Source organism: Myxine glutinosa, chromosome 13, assembly GCF_964187855.1.
Source record: "Myxine glutinosa chromosome 13, kmMyxGlut1.1, whole genome shotgun sequence".
Classification (NCBI taxonomy): domain Eukaryota; kingdom Metazoa; phylum Chordata; class Myxini; order Myxiniformes; family Myxinidae; genus Myxine; species Myxine glutinosa.
This window is the reverse complement of record NC_136273.1, coordinates 12802960-12830261: the sequence shown is the minus strand read 5'-3', so window position 1 is coordinate 12830261 and position 27302 is coordinate 12802960. Positions and strand designations below refer to the sequence as shown.

General features: G+C 51.7%; 1 protein-coding gene across 4 annotated transcripts in view; it reads left to right on the top strand.

Moving 5' to 3' along the window:
* LOC137438611 (prolyl 4-hydroxylase subunit alpha-1) overlaps window positions 1-13873 on the top strand; it is a 113604-nt gene extending 99731 nt beyond the window's left edge. For all 4 annotated transcript variants that reach the window (XM_068133813.2, XM_078767102.1, XM_068133815.2 and 1 more), the window contains 2 exons: window positions 7518-7614; window positions 13455-13873. In XM_068133813.2, coding sequence (XP_067989914.2) covers window positions 7518-7614; window positions 13455-13528 — 171 coding nt within the window. In that variant the 3' untranslated portion in view covers window positions 13529-13873. The remainder of the gene's footprint in view (window positions 1-7517; window positions 7615-13454) is intronic.
* The last annotated feature ends 13429 nt before the right edge of the window (window positions 13874-27302 follow it).

Below are 27302 nucleotides of genomic sequence, written 5' to 3'. Positions count from 1 at the left end.
GTTGTGAAGCTCAAGGCAGGGAGTTCTCCCCACAAAGCCCGGCACCGCCATGCGCCGAGGTTGTGAAGCTCAAGGCCGGGGGTTCTCTCCACAAACCCGGCACCGCCATGCGCCGAGGTTGTGAAGCTCAAGGCAGGGGGTTCTCCCCACAAACCCGGCACCGCCATGCGCCGAGGTTGTGAAGCTCAAGGCCGGGGGTTCTCCCCACAAACCCGGCACCGCCATGCGCCGAGGTTGTGAAGCTCAAGGCAGGGAGTTCTCCCCACAAACCCGGCACCGCCATGCGCCGAGGTTGTGAAGCTCAAGGCCGGGGGTTCTCTCCACAAACCCGGCACCGCCATGCGCCGAGGTTGTGAAGCTCAAGGCAGGGGGTTCTCCCCACAAAGCCCGGCACCGCCATGCGCCGAGGTTGTGAAGCTCAAGGCAGGGGGTTCTCCCCACAAACCCGGCACCGCCATGCGCCGAGGTTGTGAAGCTCAAGGCCGGGGGTTCTCCCCACAAAAGAGATCAGATCGGACAGCGGAATTTGAATTATTTTATTAATGGTAAATTATGCTATTTTGGAATAGACGGCGCTTGTGTTTCTGAATGAAAATGTCACATACATCATGTGGGGATATGGTGACGTCATGGTGTATGTTCATGAGGGCCAGAGATCCCATCCGACTTTCTCCCATGGAATATCTTCGGTAGGTCTTCAGACGACGCAGGCAAGAAAATGAGCGTTCGGCCTCACAGGAGCCTCCAGGGAGGGTGCATCCAATATGGAGTAGGACTTTGATGGATGGAAATTCGTCTCCATGTACTGCGCAGAAACAATCCATGAATGTGCGTGGAAGCGCGTTGTTGGGCCTCCATCTCCAAGACATCTGCCAGTCTCTAAGCTCATTTATCAGTCCTGCGGGATGTTCCATGTCCTTTTTCCAACGCAATAGCTTCTGATGTAGGGCTGGAATGTCGCAGGTATCATCGATTATTGCAGATGGCATCAGCAGAATCAGATCACGACCTTCCCGATTTTCAGCACAGAATCGGGTGTCCATTTCCTGGCTGAGGTGGTCGAGAAATGGAATGGACATGTTTCTGAGGTAGAAGAGCAAGGGAGTATTGGCGGCAGTGTTTGGACGATGGATTTGTCGTTTTGCAACTCTCGGTATTGTGACGTCACCTCCTACAGATTCTATCATGGCCCGAGCGTGATCGAACCACAGAGAGAATTCAGTTTCAGCATTTGACCGTAGTTGAGTGAGCGCGTCCTTCTTGTCGTCAATCATAGAGTATGCCTCCAGTACATCCATGCCGTTGCGTTGCAGAGGGAGGGGGGGGGGGGGTGCGCACTACCCCTGCACCCACCTCCTGGATCGAAGGGGGGGTGCGCACCCACTGCACCCCCCTCCTCCTTGGATGCGCCGCTTATATAATATATATATAAGTTCAAAACACACCTGGTCACAAGTGTGCCGCACTGACCGGGTCCTCAGTCGAGATCCTCAGCATCATCCCGTTTCGGCCCTTCAACCTCGATACGGTCAGCTAAGGTGGGCCAGCAGGGGCACATACACATCCACATGCAGCAACTGCACCTGGATGCGTACATACCCCCACCCCCAGCCAGTGCGAACAACAACAACACCACCTCCGCATCCAGAATCCACAGCACCAAACAAACATGGTGGAACACTCAAACACCCACGTTTATACCTTTCACCACTCACCAACAAAACACACCAGATCATTCATACACACACATACACACCCATACACACACACACACACACACAACACCAACCAACCAACCACCTACCCTTACATCATACACCACTCAACATACAAAAACACACTCATGCAAAAATTAATTCATGCAAAAACACACACCCTCACCCATTCACTCATGTACACAAAATAAGAAATAATAATGGTAACAAAAAAAAAAAAACACCACACCGTTCGACGTGCCTCCATAAACTTCCTCCATATCCAAAATGAGCCTTTCAAGGCAACCTGGGCCACCTTGTCACACATCCTCCTTTCTGTCCCACACACTCCCAGCCTACCAAGAAATGCAGAAAAGGAATTGCCAATATACCCTCTACATCCCACCTCAAATGGCTGACACGAAACTCGCCAACCCTTCTCCCGGCACTCTGCCTCCAGCTCACTTTACTTTCCTCTCTTGCTCTCGTGCACCTCCTCCATGTTCTCTTCCGAAGGTACCGACAATTCCCCTAAGATGACCTGTCTTGTTGCACTTGACCAAATGACAATGTCAGGCCACAACCTTGTCACACAGATCTCCTCCAGGAATACCAATTGTGGCTTTAGGTCTGCCACCACCTGCCAATCACAAGCATCTGACAGCCCTCTTGCTTTCCACCTCCTCCTCTTTCCACCTCTTACCACTTGGCCCTCTTTGACAAACCACACCTCTCCCCCATCAGTCTCCTTCTCCACTCTCCTTTCTCTCGACCTCAACACCTCTTGTTGCACCATCTGCACCACCACCGCCAGCACCTGATCATGTCGCCACCTGTATTGTCCTGCTCCCAATGCTACTGAACATGCACTCATTACATGCTGCATCGTTCCCACACCTCCACACAAATAGCATCTCTCCTCCTGCAACAACCCCCACAATCTCAAGTTTACTGGTGACGAAAGCACATCATACGTTGCCCGCAACGGGAAATTCAACAATATTGGCTCCATCCTCCAAATCTCTTGCCACTTCAATATCCTCACCCACACACCTTCCCACTTAGTCCAAGCACCTTGCTGTGCCTGACCTGACAATATTGTTACGGTTTTTAGAACCTTCACTTTGTAAATTTTAGTAAATGTTCCCTTATAAATGATCCCCTGTAAATATCCCCATTAATTGGCTAATATTAAAGATCGCACCCTAGTTAGTCCATGTGCAACACGTAGAGCACCATAGGACCTCTCTGTAGTTATTTCATTATTATGTGTTTCAGTTAAGGATCTGTTCCCAATAGTTGAATCTGCGTTGCATTAATCAAATAAGATAGGCCCCTTCAATTTCCCCAATCATCTCTCCCGCTCTTCTAAGTGCAGTAGCGGTAGGGCAGCGTTCGCTGCCGTTTGCCTTGGGCTGTTTGCTGGCACCAAGCCGCCATTACGCACGCGGTCTCAAGCCGAGGAAAAAAGGGGCGGGACACCAGAACAAGGAGTGGTGAACATGAACTCACATGAACTCACCATCAGAGGTGGAACCAGCGAGCCCTTGCCGGCCAACCAGGGCCGAGGTGAGCCGACCGGTAGGCGTGTCATCGGAGCCGGCGGCTTGATACAACAACGGACAATAAAAGCGGCTGCGAGGGACTGCTTCAGTAGATGAGGTGAGAAGGAGATCAGAGGAGAGGAGAGATAAGTGCGAAGGATCGTGAGGCAGAAGAGTGGGTCCGCTGACATTACGCCATCTATTCACGTTGTCAGCCCGCGTGAACATATACGTGCAGCTGCCGCCGGGTTTTTCGCCTCAAGCCCGGAGCGTGGACTGGAGCCAACCTCGACACTGTGCATTTGCCCGGACCTTCCTGCCCTGCCAGCCTGCCTGGACCTTCTCCTCCTTCCAGCCATTCCTTCCTGCCAATCCCTATTCGTGTGAGTGTTTGTTCTGTTGTGGTTATAATATAAGACTGTTTTAAGGCTGCCCTGTGTACCTGCTTCTTCTTCTCCTTCTGTATATTCTTTGCCTTTCGTTTCCTCTTCATTTCGTGTAAATAATTAATAAATACCTGTTATTCCTTTACTTTGGTTTCTTCTTCCCCCGATCGCTTTTGTCCTTTCCCGATTGAGTACCTGTGGTGCGATTTGGCCAACCGCTATAGTCGGGTTTAGTCCTTTTGTTAACGGCCTGAGTCGTGGCTCGCTTCGCTCGGCGTGTCCATTACAGCCGCGGCTCGGGCGGGGCTCATTTCCTCGCCTAACGGAAGGTGCTGGTAATTAGGTCATAGGAATAATTGGCCAACTACCCTATTCAGCGCCGACCGGAAGTGACGTCATAGCTCCAGGACTCGGACGGCCAGTGTGAAAGACGAGGGGATTAAACCCCCCTCGGTAAGGGGATTGCCGAAACCGAGATCCGTAACAATATATATATATTGTTACGGATCTGGGACGACGGCGCTCCTCTTGCCAAGGGGGGTTAACCCCTTGTCCTTTATACTGGCCGTCGCCGATCCTGAAGCTACAACATCCTTCCCGGACCGACGGTAGGTAGGGTTTGTTAGGCCTAGGGGTTCGCTACGTACCTAATTACTACCGCCAGCCGGGAACGAGGGAATAACTTCTGCTCGAACCACGGTTTTAGATAGACTAGTTGCGGAGTGGTTTTTAGCAAGCCGGAGTTCGAGCCATTTAACAATTACGAACCCGATCCTGAGCGTTGGCCAAATCGTGCCACGTATATCAATGGGGGACAGGACGAAAGCGATCGGATGGAAAAGAAAACCAAAGTGAAGGAACAGATATTTATTAATTATTTACACAACCACAATCAAAGAGAAGAGAAAGAAACGAAAGTAATTTACAGAAGAAGAAGAAGACAGTGCAATTCCTAGCTTATCTACACAGGCTTAACTTATAGCCCAGACAACACAGAGGACAGACGACGAGCAGACTTACACGAATGGGGAATGAAGGCAGGAACGAATGGCTGGAAGGAGAGGAAGGTTCAGCTGGACGCAGGCTGGAGCTTGATCCTGCACGGGACGTCGGGGCTGGAAGTGGACGGCCACCGACTCCACCGCAATCTGGTTCCCGTGTAGCAGCGCATCAAAGCTGTGCGCGTGCAGGGGCTGCTGGAACAGCGTCGTCTTCCTCTCGTACCCCTGCGGGTTGCGCGTCTCTCTCTGCACTCAGAACCTCCTGCCGAACTCCTCACAGAACTCAACTCTTCAAAACCCCTCAAACCTTCAACTCTCTCAACCTTCTCGGTGGGGGCTCTGCGCAACGGGTTATATAGCGCCACACCCTGGGACGTTCGCGAAACTGCTCGATGGTTCTCTCTCCGCCCTCTCAAGCCAAACCCCTCATTCTTGGTTGGTCGGTCGGGGCTGGCTCACTCCTCCTCCTGATGACGGGGTGGGGCCACACCCTTCTTTCCCGAGTTAGAGCACATGGCATGGTGGCGAATGCAGTTGGTAATGGCGTTTTGGGGCAATTGAAAGGGGATTCTACCTTATTTGATTTGGTGCAATGCAATGAACTAGTGGAAAAAACAGAGCCTTATACTGACATATAATAAGGATATAACTATGGAGAGATCCTATGGTTTTCTACATGTATGCGATGGACTAACTAAGGGGACGACCTTTGATCTTTACAATTAATGGAGGTATTTACAAGGAATTATTACATTATTTACAGAGGGTGATATTTACAAAGACAGGATTCTCAAATCCGCAACAATATATATATTGTTGCGGATCCCGGGTTCGTCGACATACAAAGGGGGATTTATGCCCCGTTCCCCCACAAACTCCGGTTCCACTGAGGCCGCCAACCACGAGATTGCTAGGCAACTCCAGCCGCCGAGCCCGTAGCTGCACATGGGAGGGTTAGTGGTCACAACCCGAATACCTTCGGACACACGCAGCCGTGAGGACAGTGACTGAACCCCGCACAAGTCACACTTATTCCTGACGCCCGAGCGGCTGTGCGTCGCGTGACCCATGCCGTTACACTATCGGACCCGATTGAGCGATTTTAATTCGGGCGATGCTAAGTCAATGGATGGAAAATGACAACGACCGCCAGGTTGGAAGTATCAAACACAGTATTTCTTTGCAGGTATGTATAGAACACAGACAAAGCAAAGAATCTTAACAGCCTTACCTACGTTCCCAGACAAGGGCCCTCATTCGTGCGGGGAAGGGGGGGGGGGAGGGAGGGTAATGTGCGGGGAAGCACGGCCTCTTCTTCCAGCTTGTCTGGATGGGCTCGGTCGTGCAGCTCGCCCAGATGGGCTTGGTCGTGCAGCTCGTGCAAATGGGCTTGGTGGACGAAAGCCCCAGGAATTGCTCCAACCCAAGGCGCCAACAGCCGGAGACGATCGCGGCAGGGACGATGTGGTTAAGACAAACCAGGAGCAGGAACCAGAGAGCACAGGACCCAGAGGACTGATCAAGATAGCAGGAGCCCAGCGAGAGAGAGAGAGAATGTGTTATGGGCCGGGTTTTTATAAAACCCCAACCCCTTCCTGAATGTTCCATGGGTCTCAATTGGCCGCCGGGGGTCAAATGACGTGACAGCCCCTCATTGGCCACCCTCGGCCATTCCCCCATGCCTTCGCTTTAGCTCCCATTGGTTGCTCGCTGCTCCTCCTCCCAGGAATGTCTCGTTCCTCCTTCGGGGAAGGTTTTATTCCTCCTTCAGGCCTGCAGGGCCTAGTCTAGTCCCATGACAAGGCAATTTAGGCTTTAACGAGGCCTACAATCATCCTGCCTGACTCAACACATTATTTGTTTTCTTTCTAAACACTGGAAAGGGCCTGTGCTTTACATTTAAGAAGAAATAACTAACTATAGGAGGCTACATGTTGTGGTGTAACTAACTATAGGGGGGTTGCCTTTTATTCGCAAAACCGCAACTATATATATATATATATTGTACACATGCTATCTGTACCACCCTCCTCCCCTCCTCTCCCTCGCTTTGTTCACCATGTGTGTACAAATCCAATTCCACCCCTGCCACTCTCACTTCCATGAATATGTAAAAACAAAATGGCCCCCATAGTTTTCAGATTGTAGATGAGGAAGAGAAAATTCAAAGGCTAATGCAAGAAATTTGAAGGTGTAAGCGTGACAAAGTGTGATGGGATGAGTGTGACATAAGGCACACACACACACACACACACACACACACACACACACACACACACACACACACGTATACACACACACGTATACACACACACACACACACACACACACACACACACATATACACAAACCACCCAAACCACCTAAAACCACTCAGTATAAACAAACCACTCAAACCACTCAGTATAAACAAACCACCAAAACCACCCAGTATAAATAAACCACCAATGCCATCCAGTACAAACAAAAGTTACTTAAAAATATACACAGATGTCCAGGCATCAAAGCATCGAATCCTGGCACTTCTTGTGCAGTTATTGATTTTTCAATTGCTCCCTCGGATTTTTAACATCAGACGGGATTGTCAGAAAAGAAAAAGCAACAGTTGAACTTCCCTTTTCGGTAAACCTTTTTTTGAAGTAAAAAATAGACGGTCAAAACTTCTTTTTTTCTCTTGAAGTAAACCATATGCAAATGTATTGAATTTGAGAATTAGTAAAATTTAGATAAATATTCTTCAAGTGAGTCCGTTTCTGTTGAGGCAGCCATGTCTTGCTATTGGAGGTTCCTGATTGGCTGTGATATTGTTGTAACATGAATATTCACAGGTATGTGAACAACATGTGATTTTGACGATCAGCATTTTCGATTGGTGCTTGTTTCCTTGTCCAGGGAAGCGCTGTCTTCTGGTACAACCTCTTTCCCAATGGAAAAGGAGATTATCGAACAAGACATGCAGGTTGTCCAGTACTCATGGGAAGCAAGTGGGGTCAGTTCTTTTGTCTTACCTTCCCGCTATTGTTCCATTGTTACCTTCTAAGTTTTTGTATGATCGCGCCATGTATGCCTTGAGCCAGTTCATCAGAGAACGATGATTTCTGAATATTTATTGACACAACACACGATTATCATTTCCAAACATCTCATGCCAACACGGCTTCTTCTTTGCATATTTCCATTCCGTTTCTTGGTTCGCAAACCTGCGTTCCATGTCCTGTCATAATGATGCACCACTACCTTCATGCTTTATATATATATATATATATATATACTAGCTTGGCTCGGCTCGCTGCGCTCGCCGCACCAAGCGTCGATACTGAGGAACGGGCTTATTTGAAGTTGAAAAAAAAAATTCCCCAAAAAATTCCAAAAAAAAAAAAAAGAATTGGAAAATTTTTCAAAAAGAATACCCTTAGGACATACCGATGGGAGAGATATGTGCATTCCAGAAGTTTGGTACGATTTCACAAAAGTTTGAGAAAGTAGTTCAGTGACAACACAGGACAGGACAGACGCTGCACAAATATATATATATAGATATATACACAAGATCGAGGCTCGTGTGAGAGCTAACATTAATGACAAAAGCAAACAAACGGACACATAAGACGAAATAAAGGGAGCGGGAGACAAGATGGGGAGAGAGAGGGAAGCACACAAGTACAACATGTGAGTGCAGGGACATCGGGAGATCTATGGGAGGGAGAGGGCTTGGGGGGAGGAGGCGTGGGAAGGGGGGTGGGGGGTGGGAGAGAAAAAAAAACACATGGACACTGGAAGGAATTCCAGGAGTGAAGTTGGTATTTCAGAAAAGTGGATCTGGGATGAAATAACGGGGGGTAGAAAAGATCAAGGTTTTGGATGGGGGAAGATAAGAGATGGTGGTGAACAGCTGTTTTAAAGACCTGGAGGGATGAGTGGGATTGAAGAGAGTGAGGGAGTTTGCTCCAGAGGCGGAAGAAAAGAGGAATGAAGGAGTGAAGGTGAGCAGAGAGTCTTGATTTTGGCTGTTTCACCATAAGAGGGTTGCTGGCAGATCTTGTGCGACCTGTAAGAATATTTGAAGGACAGAGCACAGACAGGGCTGGGGGTGGGGGAGGGGGGCTAGGCCAGAGAGGAGTCAGTAGAGGACAGAAAGACCACCAACCTGCCTACAGTGAGTGAGTGAAAGGCTCTCAGAGTTAGCTTCATCGCGGGAGATTCCAATGATTCTGAACCCTTTCAAGAACCCTTTACTTCAACCTGATCACAATGTCTGTCTTCGTTTGGTTGAGCTTGGGGTCCAAAAGAGAAACATGGTTTCCAGCGAATGCCTTTCCTATCTGTACCTCCAAAATTCCCTGCCCCACGTGTCTTGCCAACTCCACATGCACTCTGCCATCCCCACCAAGCTACCTGCCACCCCTACCAAGCACCTTGATGCCTCACCTCATATCATATCTCCACTATCATGTGTCCTCCTACCTCCAACATGTGCATGTTCTTCCAGTAACCCACCCTGATTTATTTCCAAAAATCCAGCCTCGCTACACATCTCCACTCTGTCTTTTTTTTTTTACTCTTCTTTCCCATTTGTGGGACTTTCCTTCTGGACAGGGTTCGAGTTAATACGATACATTATTCAATCTTGCCAGGATTCATTCACATTGAAACACAAACGTGTTGTAAGGTGACGAGATAGGTTGTCCTTGGTTGCGACACACGCACACGCCAACACTCGTTCTCATGGAATCAGACCATGATCCTTGGCGCAGGATCTTTGAGAGTGAACCGCGAGATTATCGAGGCCTAGTACTCTGTTGAAAACTCCAGAAACCGACACATCGACTTACATCCCACATACAAAGCACTTACAATGCCAACAAAAACGACAGTCATTTGAATGCAAGAAAGCCCTGTGATTGCCAAGGACTTGGACCAATACATGACGTGAACCGCGTCCCCAACGGAACTTAACGGTTGACATTAAACTTAACGCCTCTGAGGAAGAGAACTAGTTTGCTCTCGAAACGTCAGACTTTTAATACACAACAACCAACAACAGGCATTTTAAGGCCATTTTCCCTGCCAGAGCAGGCCCCATGACAATCTTCTTCATTTGCCCTATTTTTTACATCTCCCCTTGTTAACCCCCTTGCCCGCATTTCTTCTTCCACCATCTTTAGCCAAGTCCTTCTTGGTCTTCCCCGTCCTCTACTTCCTTCTACATTCATTTCCATCACACTTCTCAACCAGTCACTTTCATCCTTCCTCCACACATGAGCAAACCATCTCAACCTGTTTCTCTTCACAGCATCCATCACAGGCTCTATTCCCATCATCTTTCGCAATTCATCATTTGTCTTCCTCTCTCTCAACGATACTCCGCACATCCACCGAACCATTCGCATTTCCACCCTTTCCAGCCTTCGTTGCTGCTCTACGTTCATTACCCATGTCTCGCTCCCATAAATCATAACACTTCTCACACATGCAGCATACACCTTTCCCTTCAGCTTCAATGACACTCCCCTCCTCATCAGCACGCCACTCAGTTCCTGAAACTACTTCCATGCACATCTCACTCGAGCAACCGTTGCTGAGTCCGATCCACCTTCTCCATTCAGCATGTCTCCTGGGTAGCAAAATGTTTTCACACCTTCCAGCTTCACGCCATCTCCAAGATCCAACTCAACATTTCCTCCATCTACAGCTCCCTCTGTGCACACCTTACACTTGAATGTAGCTGCCACACTGTTTAATGACCCTCTCAAACCACTACATTTTTGATGAACCCACGCAGCGCACATTGCACATTGAATGGAGTTCACTCCGACACCCTTCCTGCACACAGCACATGGCCACTTCCCAGTTATTTCCACCTCACCACATGCTTTACCACTTGCCAACACCTTCGTCTTTCCGATATTCACCTTCAGACCTTTTGTCTCCATACATTCCTTCCACTTGTTCATCTTCTCCTTCAGTCCATCCATACTTTCTGCAATCAACACCAGATCATCTGCATACAACAACTCCCACGGTAAACCCTCCTTTACGTTCTGAGCCAGCACCTCCATCACAGCTACAAATAGTGGTGGACTTAGTACCGACCCCTGATGCACTCCCACCTTCACCTCAAACTCACCACTGTTCCCGTCCTTTGTCGTTACATCTGTGCGCGCTCTTTCGTACATTGCCATCACTACTCTGATCAACCATTCCTGCACTCCTAACTTCCTCAATGCCCATGTCAATACTTTGCGTGGAACCCTATCGAATGCTTTCTCCAGATCAACAAACCCAAGAAACAACTTCTTCCTCGTCTCCATGTACTTCTCCTGCAACTGACTTACAATAAAAAGTGCCTCTGTCGTTCCTCTCCCTGGCATAAATCCAAACTGCATTTCGTCGATCTTCACTTTCTTCCTTATCCTCTTCTCCAACACCCTTTCCAATATCTTCATTGCATGCTCCAATAACTTAATCGCTCTATACGAGCCACAGCCCAGAGGGTCACCTTTCCCCTTGTATAGAGGGACGAGGGTACTCAGTTCCCAATCCACTGGAATGCGGCCTTCTTTCACCACCAGATTACAGATCTCTTTCATTCTCTTCACACCCCAACTTCCTGCTGCCTTCAACATATCTCCCACAACTCCCATCGGTCCTCCCGCTTTTCTACTCTTCATTGTTTTTATCGCTTCCTCAACTTCCCTCTCAGTTATCTTCTCGGCCGGTCCTAAAACTGGGTTACTCTCTATGTTGCCATCCCATTCATTCTCTGCATTCAACAGCATTACATATATCTTTTCCATCTTCCCTTAATTCCATCTGGGTCCACAACGATTTGTTCCACTTCATCCTTCAAGCAACTCACCCCCATCACATCACACCTCTCTTTCGCTATCTGCTTTGCAATCCTGAATACTGCTCTCTGACCCTCTTCCAAATCCAAGCGTTCTCCGAACATTTTCCTACATGCCTCCTTCACCTTTGCTACCTCTTTCTTTGCAGCCTTCTTGGCTGCCTTTTAACTTTCATGCTCTGCCTTTTCTGCTCCCGTACCCTTCGCCTTCTGCCACCTCTCTTTTAATGCCTCCCTCACTGTCACCTCTTTCAACCTCCACACCTTCATTCTCGGTTGGTACTTCACCCGCCGACCTCTCCTCGCACCTTTCACCCTTATGTCGCAGACAACCAAGTGGTTCTGTGGAACAGCCTCCTCCCCCAGGATCACCTTTGTGTCCCGGAGGTGCCCCCTATCTCGCCTACGCACCATCAGGTAGTCAACGGTTGTCGTCAACCCACCTGACGTGTATGTCGTCAACCCACCTGAGGTGCCCCCTATCTTGCCTACGCACCATCAGGTAGTCAACGGTTGTCGTCGACCAACCTGACGTGTATGTAACAAGCTTATTATCCTCTTTCTGGAACTGAGTATTACAAATCAACAAATCAGCTCCATCAGCAAACTCCAAAATCCTTTCACCTTCTTCATTCCTCACACCATATCCGTAACCCCCATGAACTCCCTCAAAACCGTCCATACTCCTTCCCACATGTCCAGTTAGGTCTCCTCCTACCACAACAACGTCCTCATCTTTCACGTTTTCCATCAACTTCTCTATGGCACACCAGAACTTGTCCTTCTCTTCATCGCTCCGACCAACCTGCGGAGCATATCCCGAGATGACGTTCACCAAGAGCTTTCCAATCATCATTTTCACCATCATCAACCTATCACTCACTCTCGTCACACTCACCACACTGTCTACAAACTCCTCAGAAAACAGGACACCAACACCATTCATGCCCTCCGGGCACCCTTGCCACACAAGCTTGTATTTCTGTCCCTGCCTACCCTTCACCATTCTCACACCACTTCCCTTCCATCTCGTCTCTTGCACACAACATATGTCCACTCTTCTTCTGACCAATACTTCCACCACTTCTCCTGATCTCCCTGTCTTTGTCCCTACATTCCATGTCCCAAACTTCAGTAACCGATCTCCACGTCGGGCATCAGACGTTTCTTCGTCATAAATGGAGTGATTTGCACCCATGCTTTAATCGGGTTCCCCATCTTGATTTTTGACGAGAGGGAGTGGGGTCTCCCACGGGGTACTTCGGGCTGTACCCTGCCCATATGTAGTTGTAATTGGCATGGTTCCCTTTTTGAGGCAATGTTTTATGGCCGGATGCCCTTCCTGACGCCAACCCTTTCTAAACCGGGGTACACACCGGGGGATGTGCAATGTGCGGAGAGTAAAACGAGTGTTCATTTACGTCTGTAGGATGTCTAACAAATAAAGAAGATATCAGCACCCCTGACACTAGGCCCAGACTTCAGACTTTGGCATGCTCACGTGGCTGTACCGTCAAAAACTGTTCCAACCCGTCATTTTTGACGGACTTTATGCCAGTATATATGTATATATATGTCCTCCCTTCGACACCTTTCTGATCCTTGCTATTCCTTTTTGATCACTATGCATCTCTCATGGTGCCTGCTTTGATCTATTGGTCCTTCATCTTGATCCCTGATCCTCTCTTACTCCCCCATCATCATCTCTTGGTCCTGATTCTCTCATGAACCCTCTTATTGATTCCTGATGCATCTTCTCAATTCCCGACATATTTTCTCAATCTCTCCGATATAATCGCTCGAATCATCGTGGCGTCCTTTCTGTGGTGTACGCTCTATATTCCCACCACCTCCTTTCAATCCTCATATTTTCTCCATATTCACCACGTCTTCAAGTTGCATTGACTTGATAAACTTATTTATCCTTTAACATTCTTTTTTTAACGTTTGATTTTCTTTCTCTTCCCTATTCCTGCTTTCAGTGTCCAACAAGTGGCTGCATGAACGAGGCCAAGAATTCCGTCGTAGATGTGACCTTTCACCTTTTGCAGAATGATGTGCTCAGTGCTCACTCTGACAAAGTTTCAGTGTGTCAGACATCTTGCACAGACTCCTCGTGCCTTCACCAAGCTTTACAGATCTCTGGATTTCACCTCATTTGCTGCGCTGCGATGTGTTGTGCGTTTATTAACCATCATACCGATAGAATAATGAATGAAACGCCTCTTTGGTTCAATATGTTTCAAAATGTTCAGGACAAGACCCTCATCAAAGCTTCCTAATGTGACAGTAAGCAGACATGTACATGCAATCCCTTAAATACTGTAACTGAAACGACTGAGGACTTAATTTTTTTTATATGATGGTGCTTTACATTAAATAAATAATTTTATGATGAAAACGCTTTCTTGTCGTTCATGGTGTAAAATGAATTGCCTCTCAAACTGAATGGGGTTGGGATGCAGAGCGGGGGTGATATCAAGGTGGTGTCGAATGTGTCCTTGGAGCGGGGACATCATGAAAAGGTTCTGGAAAAAAATGAATGAAAATCTTGATCGCAAATTACTGAACAAAATCTGCTTCCATGGAGTCAGAGGCAGAATCTGGCAATCTGATATTTGACGGATGCAGAAAAAATTGATGAAGAGGAGACTGAGCCGGATGGCTTTCGATATCATTAGAGAACTGATTAGGAGTTTGCATTTATGATGTTTTGTTTTTATACAGGATTGATAGGTAGCTCATACTGGAACTGACACACACACACACACAGTCACACACACACACACACACACACACACACACACACACACACACACACACACACACACACATTAACATATGCACACACATACATAGACACACAAATTCATTAACATATACACACACACACATAGACACACACACACATTAACATACACACACACACACATAGACACACACAAACATTAACATACACACACACACATAGACACATGCATACATTAACATACACACACACACACACACACATACACAAAAACACACACATAGATAAAAACAGACATATTGTTGCGGATCTCCTGGTCGACCTTTTCCCCTTACCAAGGGGGGGTTTAGTCCCCTTGTCCTTTACTAGCCGACGGGATCCGGGGATATGACGTTCCTTCCGGACGGCGTCGAATAGGGTGGTCGGCCGAATTCCTATTACCTAAGTACCAACGCCGCCCAGGAAGCAAGGAAATAAACCCCGCCCGAATCACGGTTGTAGGTGGAAACGCCGAGCGATAGCGAACCGTGATCCGAGTCGTTAACAATTACTAAACCCGATCCGAGCGGTTCTGATCGTTCCACGCTTACCCAATGGAGGAAAACACTGATACGGTCGAATTAGGAAAGACAGGAAGAACAGATTGGTTTATTTACAATTTTTTACAGGAAGGACAAGAAGAACACACAGTGCAGCTTATACAGTCTTATACTTATCCCAGGACACGGGCCCGTTTCACACTCAGACACACTCACACGGGGTTGTAGATGGTCGGGTTGATGGTCCAGGGATGATGTCCAGGCAGTCCGCTCCGGTTCCCGACTCGCACCGCAAAGCAGATGGTCAGGGCGGCAGAAGCTCTCCGCGTCTCGTTGGCGTGGATCAGACAATTACGGGGTTAAATGTGGGGCGAAAGGTAAAGCTGGCTGGGCGGTTACTTGCGACCACGGTCGCGTACATAATAGATGAACCGGGCTTTATATGCGCTCCCAATACAGTTCACTGGCAAAGCGCCTCTCCCGCAGAAGTCCTCTCACAGAGCGCAAATCGGCCAAGTCCTCTTACAGTGTGCGTATCCTCTGCAAGTTCTCTTCACAAAGCGCGATTCCTTGCAGTCCTCTCACAAAGCCCCTCGCTCATCAGTCCTTTCAAGGGCTTTGTGCACGCACTTATATAGCCTTTTCAGCGAACCTTCCAGCACTTGCTAGATGCGCCCTTACCACGCCCTCTTAAGCCATGCCCACCGAGCCCTGGTTGGTTGTTGCCCTTACCGTCACCGCCTCCTGACGTGCTGCTTGATGCGGCCACACCTCGTCCTCGCGCTTCTCCCTCTTTCCAGGCCTACCTCGTGACATTTGACTGGTTTCGAGCGAACCCAAGGGCAGCGAACGCTGCTGGCAGCCAAAGCGTAACAAACTGCCGGGGGTAGCCCAAAGCGTAACAAATTGAGGGATGCCAAATGGAGCGCGGGATCGATTATGCCCATGATGGAGATTGGAGGGTGGCCGCAAAATGAAAAGGACCTAAGCTTATTATTTCTTTACACAACGCAGGTATCACTAGTGGAAATGGCCTTATCCTCACACATACTATGACATAACTAATGTTCTAAGGGGCCTACGTGTTGCTTGTGGACTAACTATGGGGCAAACCTTTGACCTTTAATGATGTTATATTTACACTCTCAGAACCGCACCGCAACAATATACACACACACAGACACACACGCACACACACGCACACACACACACACATCGACAAACACATACATATATATTGTTGGGGTTTTGAGAACTCTGCACTTTGTAAAGTGTTGTAAATATACCCCTTTGTAAATAATTCTTTTTGTAAATACCTCCATTTCTTGTAAAGGTCAAAGGTCGTCCCCTAGATAGTCCACATTGCAACACGTAGCGAACCATAGGCCCTCTTCGTAGTTATTTCGTTATTATGTGTTTCAGGTAAGGCTGTGTTTCCAATAGCTTGACTCTACGTTGCATTAATCAAATAAGATAGGTCCCCTTTCAATTTCCCCAATCATCTCCGCTCTCCAAAGTTCCCTTCAAAAGCGGTGCGAGTGGTTTTCCATCCCGCAAGCCGCCATTGCCCATGTGCTCATCTCGGAGAAGAAGGGGGGAGGAGCCGCCGGATCACGGGCGTGGCACCAACTCGTCATCAAAGGTGGAGTCAGCCAGCCCGAACCAGCCAACCAGCACCGCGGTGAGCGACCCGGTAGGCGTGCCCTCGCAGCCCGCGGCTTATCTGGCGACGGCCGATAAAAGGCAAGAGGAGGGACTGCTTAGGGAGATGACCAAGGAGGGAGAACCAAGAGACACCAGCTGAGCTGAGACGTGCTGCAGTTGAATTGAGTCAGAGACGTGCTGCAGTAGAATTCAGAGAGAATTCAGATAAGCTGCGAGAGACGAGCTGCAGTTGAGTTGAGTAATAACCAGCGCTGACGACCGGGTTTTCGCCGCTGAACCTGAGCGAGGGCATGCACGCGGGACACCAATGGCGTGCCGCGATCCCCGAACCTCCCTGCCCGCCAGCTCTGTGGACCGTCTGCCCCTCTCATCCTTCCAGCCATTCCTGCCTGCAATTTCCATTCGTGTACGCGAGTTTGTTCTGTCTGTATTGTCCTGGGGATAAGTAAGCCTGTTTAAGAATTGTTCTGTGTCCTTCTGCTCCATCCATTTCCTGTATATACTCGCCCCTTTCATTTCCTTATATTTAGTTAATAAACCTGTGTTCTTTCTTCTTACTTTGGTTTCTTTCTCGTCCGATCGCTTTCATGTTTTCCCTATTGATATCTGTGGCACGAGTAGGAACCGCTATAATCGGGTTTAGTCATCGTTAACGGCCCGAGTCGCAGCTTGCTTCGCTCGGTGCAATCCATCCATGGAGGGGCCGAAATTTTATTTAATACCACCAAATTTAAATCGTGCCATGGATAGTCAAGGCGATCGGGTGCCGGTAGGGGAGAATGGGGGGTTAGAGGCAACCCAGGACACCAGGGAGGAATTGAGAGAGGGAGAGGAGGAAGGCAATGAGGATGCGGTAGAGGGGGTTTCGGGCGCACAAGATGGCGGCCTCGCACACGAGGTTGGAGGCGCACAAGATGGCACCTCGCACGTGGTGGCCACGGTAGCCGCGCCCACGGCGCAAGTGGGAGGGATAGACCTGCAAGCCCTCATTGTGCAGCTGCAGGCTGCCGTGCAAATGGGGATGGGAGAACAATTGGAACGAATGGGGGAGCAATTGGGAAATCAAATTGGGGAGTTGAGACATGACATGGGAAGCCAAATAGGGGGGCTCGAAGGCAAATTAGGGGGCCAACTGGAAGACGTGGGTGACCAAATCGGGGAAGTTAATGAGGGGTTAGCGAGGGACAAGGCCGCATATGAGGTAAGGGAAGCCGAGAGGGAGGTTGACCGCAGGTTGAGCGAAGGGGTCGCGGGGGTACACGACGAGGTAACGCGGGTTGAGAAGTGCGGGTTGAGCGAGGTGGAGCAAAGCACAGCCGGGTGGACCAGGATAGAAATCGCGACACGGGGTGTGAAAAACCCGACGGCCGTTGAATTGGACAGGGCAAATGCAGGTGCAGCGACGGAAAAATAATTAATTCAGAATGAAATGGTTATAGTTGGAATTGAAATTGAAGAGACGGCAGAGATAGGAATGGAATCGGAGAAAGTGATGGAAAATGGGCAAAGTCCGTGCTCACATCACGATGCTGTGCTTAATCCTTACAAAGATTTGCAGGTGTTGGAGTGAGGAGGAAGAAGAACCCCGAAGGTGAGACTGGCTGTGTATGGTGCCAAGAGGTTTTTCGGCAAAGTGTTTGGCGCGAAAAGAATTTTCACGCGCTTGGGATCCCAGCGTACTGCGGGCGTTTGTGGGAGGTCCGTGGTGCGCTGTGTGAGAGAAAATGGCACGCTTGCGAGGAAAAAGTGTGCGTCGGAGAGTGAGTGTGTGACAGAGTATGGGAGTGATACCGGGTGCGAGGGCGAATGCACGTCGGAGGGTACGTGTCAAACAGAGTGTACGGAGTGTGACACGGAGAGTGAGTTGGTGGTGGAGCGGGTGTGAGAATGCACACTTGGAATGGTTGAGCGTGTGCGAGGAGGCACACCTGAGTTGGTGGTGGCGTGGGTGCGGGAGGGCACATCGGAGCGCGTGAGTGGGTGGATGCAAGAGAGCACCCCCATGAGTGGTACGGAGTACGTACCGAGGGAGAGTGTGCAAGACGGTGCGCGAGGAGGTGTGTTAAGGAAGTGTGTGAATGATGAGTGTGCGCAAGAAGGTTCGCGAGAGGAGTGGTGTGTAACAGGGTGTGCGAATGGTGGAATGGATGCGCAAGAATGTGCGTGAGAGTGTGTGGTGAGCGTTATGAGTAGACCGGAGTATGGAGCGAAAGAGAACGCACGGGCGAGTACGGTGGTGGAATTGACAAAGTGCATGGGATGTATGAGCAACGAACGGAACGAGTGGTGTGAAAATGCAAAGCGAGCATCGACGTTAAACGGGATAGCGGTTAGACCGACGGTTAGCCGACGCGAGCTCTCGGTCCGTGCCGGGCTGTGGGTATTGCGGGAGCCGCGGGGATCGGTGCAGCATCGCTTCTCTTCAGAGCGTCGTGCACGATCCGGGCCGGGCCCCGCCCCGCACGATCGAGTCCGGGCTTTGCCGGGCAAGGCGACCGGCCCGGTTCGAAGGAAGGTAGGAAGGGTCGGGACGGCGCCCCCTTGAGGTTGCGGTGTTCCGGCCGGGCGAGATTGAGCCATCACCGAAAACCTCCGCGCCGAGATGGTGCGTGGCATCTCGGCCTGAGCATGCCTCCTCCCCTGAACCGAATGCCGGACGGACCCAACCTGCCGGCGACCAAACCACCCGAATTCATTGCTTGGCTTTGCGAAGCCGAGTTTTAATGATGTCATGACGTACCGAGAGGCTCAGATATAGCGGACTGTGATGATGATAGTGGTTGGATTCGAAATTGGGAATAGGGAATGTGATTGGCAAATTGGATTGGTAAATTTGATTGGCGAAGGTGATTGGCAGTAAAGATTGGCAAATTTTGATTGGCAAAAATTTGGATGGGCAAAATTGATAAAGGGAGATGCCCGATGTGGAGGAATGGCAACTCTGCCATCCCTCACATCAAACCCGGGCACATGAGCATTAGTTATGTGGTTTGGCAGTGTAAGCTCGCCGAGGGCGGGTTAGGATAAATGTATAGGGACCTAGAGATGACAATAGGTAACTGTAGAATTAAGTAGTGACATTGTACAAGTAGTGGGGACGTAGAATAGATTAGGTGGATTATAACGACGTGGTATGTGCAATAGTGTAAGGGATGACTGGGGATGCACTAAGTTAGAAGGGCACCAGGCAGCTAGTTAGATGATGCCGTGTGTGTGAGAATCTTGTTGAGCAAATGAGGAATTGGTATGAGAGTCTTGCTGGTGAGCATATTGAAATGAGGAATTGAGAGGCAATGCTCGGGAAAGGTGTGTGTGTGTGTGTGTGTGTGTGTGTGTGTGTGTGTGTGTGTGTGTGTGTGTGTGTGTGTGTGTGTGTGTGAAGGAGGTGCTTGAGCAGAGTATTGTGAAAGGGTGTGATTGGGCATTGTATGAAGTGAATGGTCCCGGAGGAAGGAGGGTGCAGGGAGCACCAGGTGTGATGGAACAGTTGTGCAAGTGAACAGGTGTATGGAGAATGGTTGAATGGAATAACTGGTCTGGAGTAAATGGAGTACGGAATGGATGGTGTGGAGTGAGTAGTGTGGAAAATGTGGAGTGGAGTGGTTGGTGCGGAAGGAGTGGATGGGGAGGATGGACCCCTATCACGAATACCCGGGGAGGGTAGTTTAAGAGTAGGAAGAGGGTATAGGTAAATTGTGGTGGATATTGGCATCTGTGGTGCGTGTGGTAGAATGGTGTTTGGATGGATGCATTAGTGATGTGGAAATGGCTGGGCGTGTGGCCTGTTAGTGTGTGTGTGGTTAAATGGGCACTCCACCACTGTGAGGATCTCGGCCAGGTGAGGCCGCAGGTGGGCTCTGGGAGCCGGTAGAGTTGTGAATGGGGCCCGAGGATCCGGAGGACGGACCCGGGTAGCCCAGTGCCAGAGAGGGCACCGAGTGGGGAGAGCGCCAGAGGGCCTTCCCCAGGTAGATAGGTTAGGGCAAGGAGCAGGTAAGCTCAGAGGCAACTGCAGTGGCGGAGGTGTGCAGGTGAGTAGACCTGCTAGGGGAGCCACACGACTCAGCCCCGAAATTGTGCAAAGGCACAGGGAGTTGAAACAGGGGAGTGAGACCCCAAATTGATGAGCACCACAGATGGTCAATGGGAGTTTGGTTTTTAGAACCGCATAGAGCAAAGTGGCCAATGGTTTTGCAGGGAAAGACCCCAGGTAGTGTAAAGAACGTTAAAGTCATTTAGAGGATAGTTAGGATTGAAATCTCATCGCACCATCTACATCCACTCACCTGGGGTGATGACAGTGCTCCACACCACACCATGGTTTGGTTCTTTTTGTGCAAATGTTTTGGGATGTAAGACGCATCAGGACGTGGGTGAGACATTGTGCTTGGTATTCCATCCCTTCCTCCTTAAGAGGGATTGATGATGAATTGGGTGATGGCAAATTTGGTTAGAAATTGGGATTGTGGATGAATTTGGTATTAGGGGAGATATGGGGAAGACGAGACAGTAGTGACGAATTTGCAAATGTAAATTGTTGTTGTAAATATGGGAGAAGGGGCAAGGGTAGATTAGGTGACAGGGGAGGTGACGTACGATAGGGACGAGCTTTCTCCGCTCGCTCTCCATGCGCACCTCACCTCTGCATTGCCTTGTGTTAATGTGTACCCTTGCGCCCTTACCCATCGCTGACTTTGCTTTGTCTTCCTCCCCACCCATGGACCGTGCTCTCTGGGCACTGAGGGGAAAGTGTGCGGGAGCCGCATCTGTGTGCCTGAGCCGCCGCTGCCAGCTGCCTGGACCGATGCACCACTTTATGGACTGCACGACTTGCGGCCTAGCACCACCTTATGGACCGCACGACTTGCGGCCTAGCACACCCATCTGGACCCCACGTGTTGGGGCCTGGCCCCTCTGCTGGGACCAGCCGTGATGGCCAGGGAAGAGTTGGCTTGCAGACCACGGTGAGGTGGCCCCTTTTGCCCTACAGGTGGACCACCTATAGTTGGCCCCTGTGGGCCCCAAAAAAAAATGGACGCGTTTTGTGCCTTTTTATTATTGCAAATAGGCAGCAAGCAACAAGAAGGACAACATCAGGAACAAACATCGGCCAGCAGAGGGAGTAGAAGAAAGAAGAACCGTGCAACAGTTGTTTTTTTTTATTGAAATGTGTGACTGTGCACTGGATGGTGCTTGATGGTGCTTTTCATTGGTGCTGATGGTGTTTTTGGTGCTTGCATGCTCGGGGATGCATTGCAATATCAATTTTGCATCCCCGGGCATGTGGGGGTGGTGTATCAGCGCAGTGCATGCTTTTCCTCTCTCCCACAGGGTTCTTTTTTTCCCCCAAAAATGACAGGTCCTGGGTTTGCAATGTAAATACAAATTAGTGCTGTGTAAATAATGCTCCCCACTGTCAATGTTTAGTTTGCGAATAATTCCGCAATTCGGATATTCTGTGGGTGTGAATCTGTTAGGCAGGATGCAACGCAGCAGGGGGACATACTTAATTGTGTTTAAAATTGTCGCACTCAGGGTAAGGTTAATAGTAGAGGGGTATTACACTTCAGTGTCACATTAAGTTAAACTTTTTTCGGCCCGGGACGTGCCTGGAGGAATGAGGGTGCTGTGTTGGGGTTTTGAGAACCCTGCACTTTGTAAAATATACCCCTTTGGAAATAATTCTTTTTGTAAATACCGCCATTTCTTGTAAAGGTCAAAGGTCGTCCCCTAGTTAGTCCACATTGCAACATGTAGCGAACCATAGTCCCTCTTCGTAGTTATTTAGTTATTATGTGTTTCAGGTAAGGCTGTGTTTCCAATAGTTTGACTCTACGTTGCATTAATCAAATAAGATAGGTCCCCTTTCAATTTCCCCAATCATCTCCGCTCTCCAAAGTTCCCTTCAAAAGCGGTGCGGGTGGTTTTCCATCCCGCAAGCCGCCATTCCCATGTGCTCATCTCGGAGAAGAAGGTGGGAGGAGCCGCCGGATCATGGGCGTGGCACCAACTCGTCATCAAAGGTGGAATCAGCCAGCTTGAACCAGCCAACCAGCACCGCGGTGAGCGACCCAGTAGGCGTGCCCTCGCAGCCCGCGGCTTATCCGGCGACGGCCGATAAAAGGCAAGAGGAGGGACTGCTTAGGGAGATGACCGAGGAGGGAGAACCAAGAGACACCAGCTGAGCTGAGACGTGCTGCAGTTGAATTGAGTCAGAGACGTGCTGCAGTAGAATTCAGAGAGAATTCAGATAAGCTGCGAGAGACGAGCTGCAGTTGAGTTGAGTAATAACCAACGCTGACGACCGGGTTTTCGCCGCTGAACCTGAGCGAGGGCGTGCACACGGGACACCAACAGCGTGCCGCGATCCCCGGACCTCCCTGCCCGCCAGCTCTGTGGACCGTCTGCCCCTCTCATCCTTCCAGCCATTCCTGCCTGCAATTTCCATTCATGTACGTGAGTTTGTTCTGTCTGTATTGTCCTGGGGATAAGTAAGCCTGTTTAAGAATTGCTCTGTGTCCTTCTGCTCCTTCCATTTCCTGTATATACTAACCCCTTTCATTTCCTTATAGTTAGTTAATAAACCTGTGTTCTTTCTTCTTACTTTGGTTTCTTTCTCATCCGATCGCTTTCGTGTTTTCCCTATTGATATCTGTGGCACGAGTAGGAACCGCTATAATAGGGTTTAGTCATCGTTAACGGCCCGAGGCGCGCTTGCTTCGCTCGGCGCAATCCATCCATTACGCTGCGGCCCGGGCGGGAGTATTTCCTCGCTGACGGCCGGTGGTAATACTTAGGTAGTGAGACAAATTGGGCTTACGACCCTATGTACCATCGTCCGGAAGTGACGTCATCCTCCCAGGAACGGTCGGACGGCCAGCTTAACAGGACAAGGGGATTAACCCCCCCCCCCTTGCTAACGGGAGTGCCGTCCCCCGTATCCGTAACAATATACACACACATACATAGGCAAACACATACATACACACAAACACACACATAGACAAAAACATACGCACACACACACACACACACACACACACACACACACACACATACACACACACACACACACACACACACACACACAGCGACAAACACATACATATATACACACACACACACATAGGCAAACACATACATACACACAAACACACACATAGACAAAAACATACATACATACACACACACACACACACACACACACACACACACACACTTTGATGTCCGAACTCATTTGTCGGGGGACAAAAAGTGACGTTGTGGCGGACACGAAAGCCCACTGGCGTGGTGACATCATTCCGCGCACCAAGTGGGCGGCAGCCACGCCCGAGGGGTAGGCGTGGCCTCAGGGTATACACTGGGCGCGCAGCCCGGAGCGCGCCAGTGCTACAGTGACCTCTTGTCAATAAAGACACTTTTGTTTAACCACGTTGTCCGCTTCCTCCTTGGTAGCAAGTCGCGTGCGTAGCACCCTGCTTCATTGGTGACTCCGACGTTTGGTCAGCCGTCACTGACCACCCGAAACCGCCACAGCCATGGCAACCAACGTGGTAGCGATAAAGCTCCCCGAGTTCTGGGAAGCTCAGGCGGAGATCTGGTTCCTGCAGGCCGAAGCCCAGTTCAGGCTTCGACGCATCACGGTGGACGAGACACGCTACTGCCACGTGGTCGCCTCCCTCGGGGCCGGCGCAGCCGCCCGCGGCGTGTCGGTCCTGAGGAACCCACTGGCCCACGACAAGTACGAGGCGATCAAGTGCCTCCTCCTCGCCACGTTCGGCCTCACAGTGGACGCATGGGCCGATCGCCTCTTGGACCTCCCCGAGCTCGGTGACACGCGACCGTCGGTCCGAATGGACCATATGCTGTCGCTCATGGGCGACGAAACCCCGAACGCTCTATTCCGTGCGTTATTTCGACGCCAGCTGCCGGCACGAGTCAGCCTCGCGTTGGCCGGTTCCGCGACGACGGCACCCCGTGCGTTCGCGGCCGAGGTTGACATGTACTACGTGGCTTTGGACACGTCCGGCGAGTTTCGGTGCGGCCATAGCGGCTCCCGAGCCCGAACCTCCTGCGGGTGCCCACCCCTGCTCCGAGGGGCGCCTCGTGGCGGCCGCCACGCCCCGCCCACCACCACCGCGGAAACCACGGCCTCCGGCTTCACCGCAAACCTGGTGCCATTTCCACGCTAGGTTCGGCCACGAGGCTCGGCAATGTCGCCCGCCGTGCTCATTCGGCAGGTCGGGAAACGCCCGGGCCGGCCCTCGGTAGTGGCACTGAGCGCTGGCCGATTAAGCAGCCTCCTATACATAACGGACACCTTATCCGGGCGCCGTTACCTGTGCAACACGGGAGCGCAGGTGAGTGTCGTTCCCGCCGGTACGTCCGACAAGCAGTCCGCGGGCCGGGGCCCCGCGCTGCTTGCTGCCAACTGTATGCCCATTCGCACGTACGGAAAACGCTGCCTTTCTCTGCGGTTCGGGGGGCACGTTTTCCGATGGTCGTTCGTCACTGCCGACGTGCCTATGGCACTGCTCGGCACGGACTTCCTCTGTGCCAATGGCCTGTTGGTCGACATCAAGCACAGAAGGCTTGTCCATGCTGAGATGTTCAGCTCGCTCGCTTGCGCGTTGCCCGCCTCGTTGAGCAGCTCACGGAGCGGCTCATCGAGCGGCTCGCCGAGCGGCTTGCTGAGCGGCTCGGTTCCGGCCAGGTTCATCTGCACGCTTCCGGCAGCGGACAAATTCACCCGCCTCCTCGCCCGTTTCCCGGCCCTCACGAGGCCCACCTTCTCGGCGGGGACCGTCAAGCACGGGGTGGAACATCACATCCCCACCGCCGGGCCACCGGTCTACGCCCGGGCACGCCGCCTCGAGCCGAAGAAGCTCGCGGTAGCTAAAGCGGAGTTTGCTACGCTGGAGCGGCTCGGCATCGTGCGGCGCTCCGAGAGCGCTTGGGCGTCGCCGCTCCACATCGTGCCCAAGCCCGGCGGGGGATGGCGACCGTGCGGGGACTACCGCCGTCTCAACGACGCCACCACCCCCGACCGCTACCCCGTCCCCCATATTCAGGACTTTTCCACCCGCTTGGTGAATATGTCCTTCTTCTCGAAGGTGGACCTCATATGCGGTTACCACCAGGTACCCGTCAGGCCGGAGGACATCCCAAAGACGGCTGTCATCACGCTGTTCGGTCTTTTCGAATTTCTTCGGATGCCCTTCGGTTTGAAGAATGCGGCTCAGGCGTTCCAGCGCCTCATGGACAGCGTCTTGCGCGACTTGGATTTCGTCTACGTCTATCTGGATGACATCCTCGACGCAAGCGCGTCCCACACCTACACCATCTCCGCACGCTCTTCGAACGTCTGGGCCAGCACGGCCTGATCGTGAACCCCACCAAGTGCCGGTTCGGTGTCGCAGAAATCGACTTTTTGGGGCACCGCGTCACCAGGCACGGGGCCGTCCCCCTACATGCCAAGGTGGAGGCGGTGAAAGGGTTTCCACGCCCCTGCACGATCAGGGGGCTCCAGGAGTTCCTGGGCATGGTAAACTTTTACCACCGTTTCCTGCCCCGCATCGCCCAGCTCCTGCGCCCCTTGCACGAGGCCCTCTGGGGGAGGCCGGGCAAAGGTGACGTCACCTGGACCGAGCAGATGGACGCGGCGTTCGTGGGCGTGAAGCTCGCCTTGGCTAACGCCACCATGCTCGCGCACCCGGCGCCCGATGCACCGATCGCCCTCACCACCGACGCCTCGGACTACGCGGTGGGCGTGGTGCACGAGCAATGGGTGCGTGGAGCTTGGCAACCGCTGGCGTTCTTCAGCCGGCAGCTTCGCCCGCCCAAACGCCGGTACAGTACCTTCGACCGCGAGTTGCTCGGGCTCCACCTGGCGGTCAGGCACTTCCGCCATCTGCTCGAGGGCCGTGCGTTCACGGCCTTCGTCGACCACAAGCCAGGGGTGTTCGCGATGGGCAAGGTCGCCGAACCGTGGTCGGCCCGGCAGCAGCGTCACCTCTCGGCCGTGTCCGAATACACGACGGACATCTGGCACGTCGCGGGGAAGGACAACCCGGTGGCGGATTGCCTTTCCCGGTCCATTGCCCACGCGGTCCACCTCGGCATCGACTATGCCCGGATGGCGGCGGACCAGGCCGCCGACCCCAACGTCCAGGCCTTGTGGACCGCCGTTACGGGCCTCCGCGTCACCGAGGTGCCGTTCAACGGCGTGGGCACGGCCCTCTGGTGCGACGTCTCCCTCGGGCGGCCTCGCCCCATCGTGCACGTGGGCTGGCAGCGCCGGATTTTCGACTCCATCCACGGCCTGTCCCACCCGGGCACGAGGGCCTCCCAGAGGTTGATCGCCGACAAGTTTGTCTGGCATGGCCTCCGGAAGGCCATCCGCGGCTGGGCCAGGACGTGCCTCGCGTGCCAGGGCGCGAAGGTGCACTGGCACACCCAGGCCCCATTGGCCCCGTTTGCGGTGCCGGAACGTCGGTTTGACCACGTTCACGTGGACCTGGTGGGACCTCTGCCCCCCTCGCGGGGTTTCACCCACGTCCTGACCATGATGGACCGCACCACCCGGTGGCCGGAGGCCGTGCCTTTGGCGTCAACGACGGCAGCGGACGTCGCGCAGGCGTTCATCGCCACCTGGGTCGCCCGGTTCGGCGCCCCCTCGGACATCTCGTCCGACCGCGGCCCCCAGTTCACCTCGGAGCTCTGGGGGGCGGTCGCGCGGGGGCTCGGGGTCCAGCTGCACCGCACCACGGCCTACCACCCCCAGGCTAACGGCCTGTGCGAGCGGTTCCACCGCTCGTTGAAGGCCGCGCTCCGGGCCACCCTCCGCGACGGCGGCTGGGTCGACAGGCTCCCCTGGG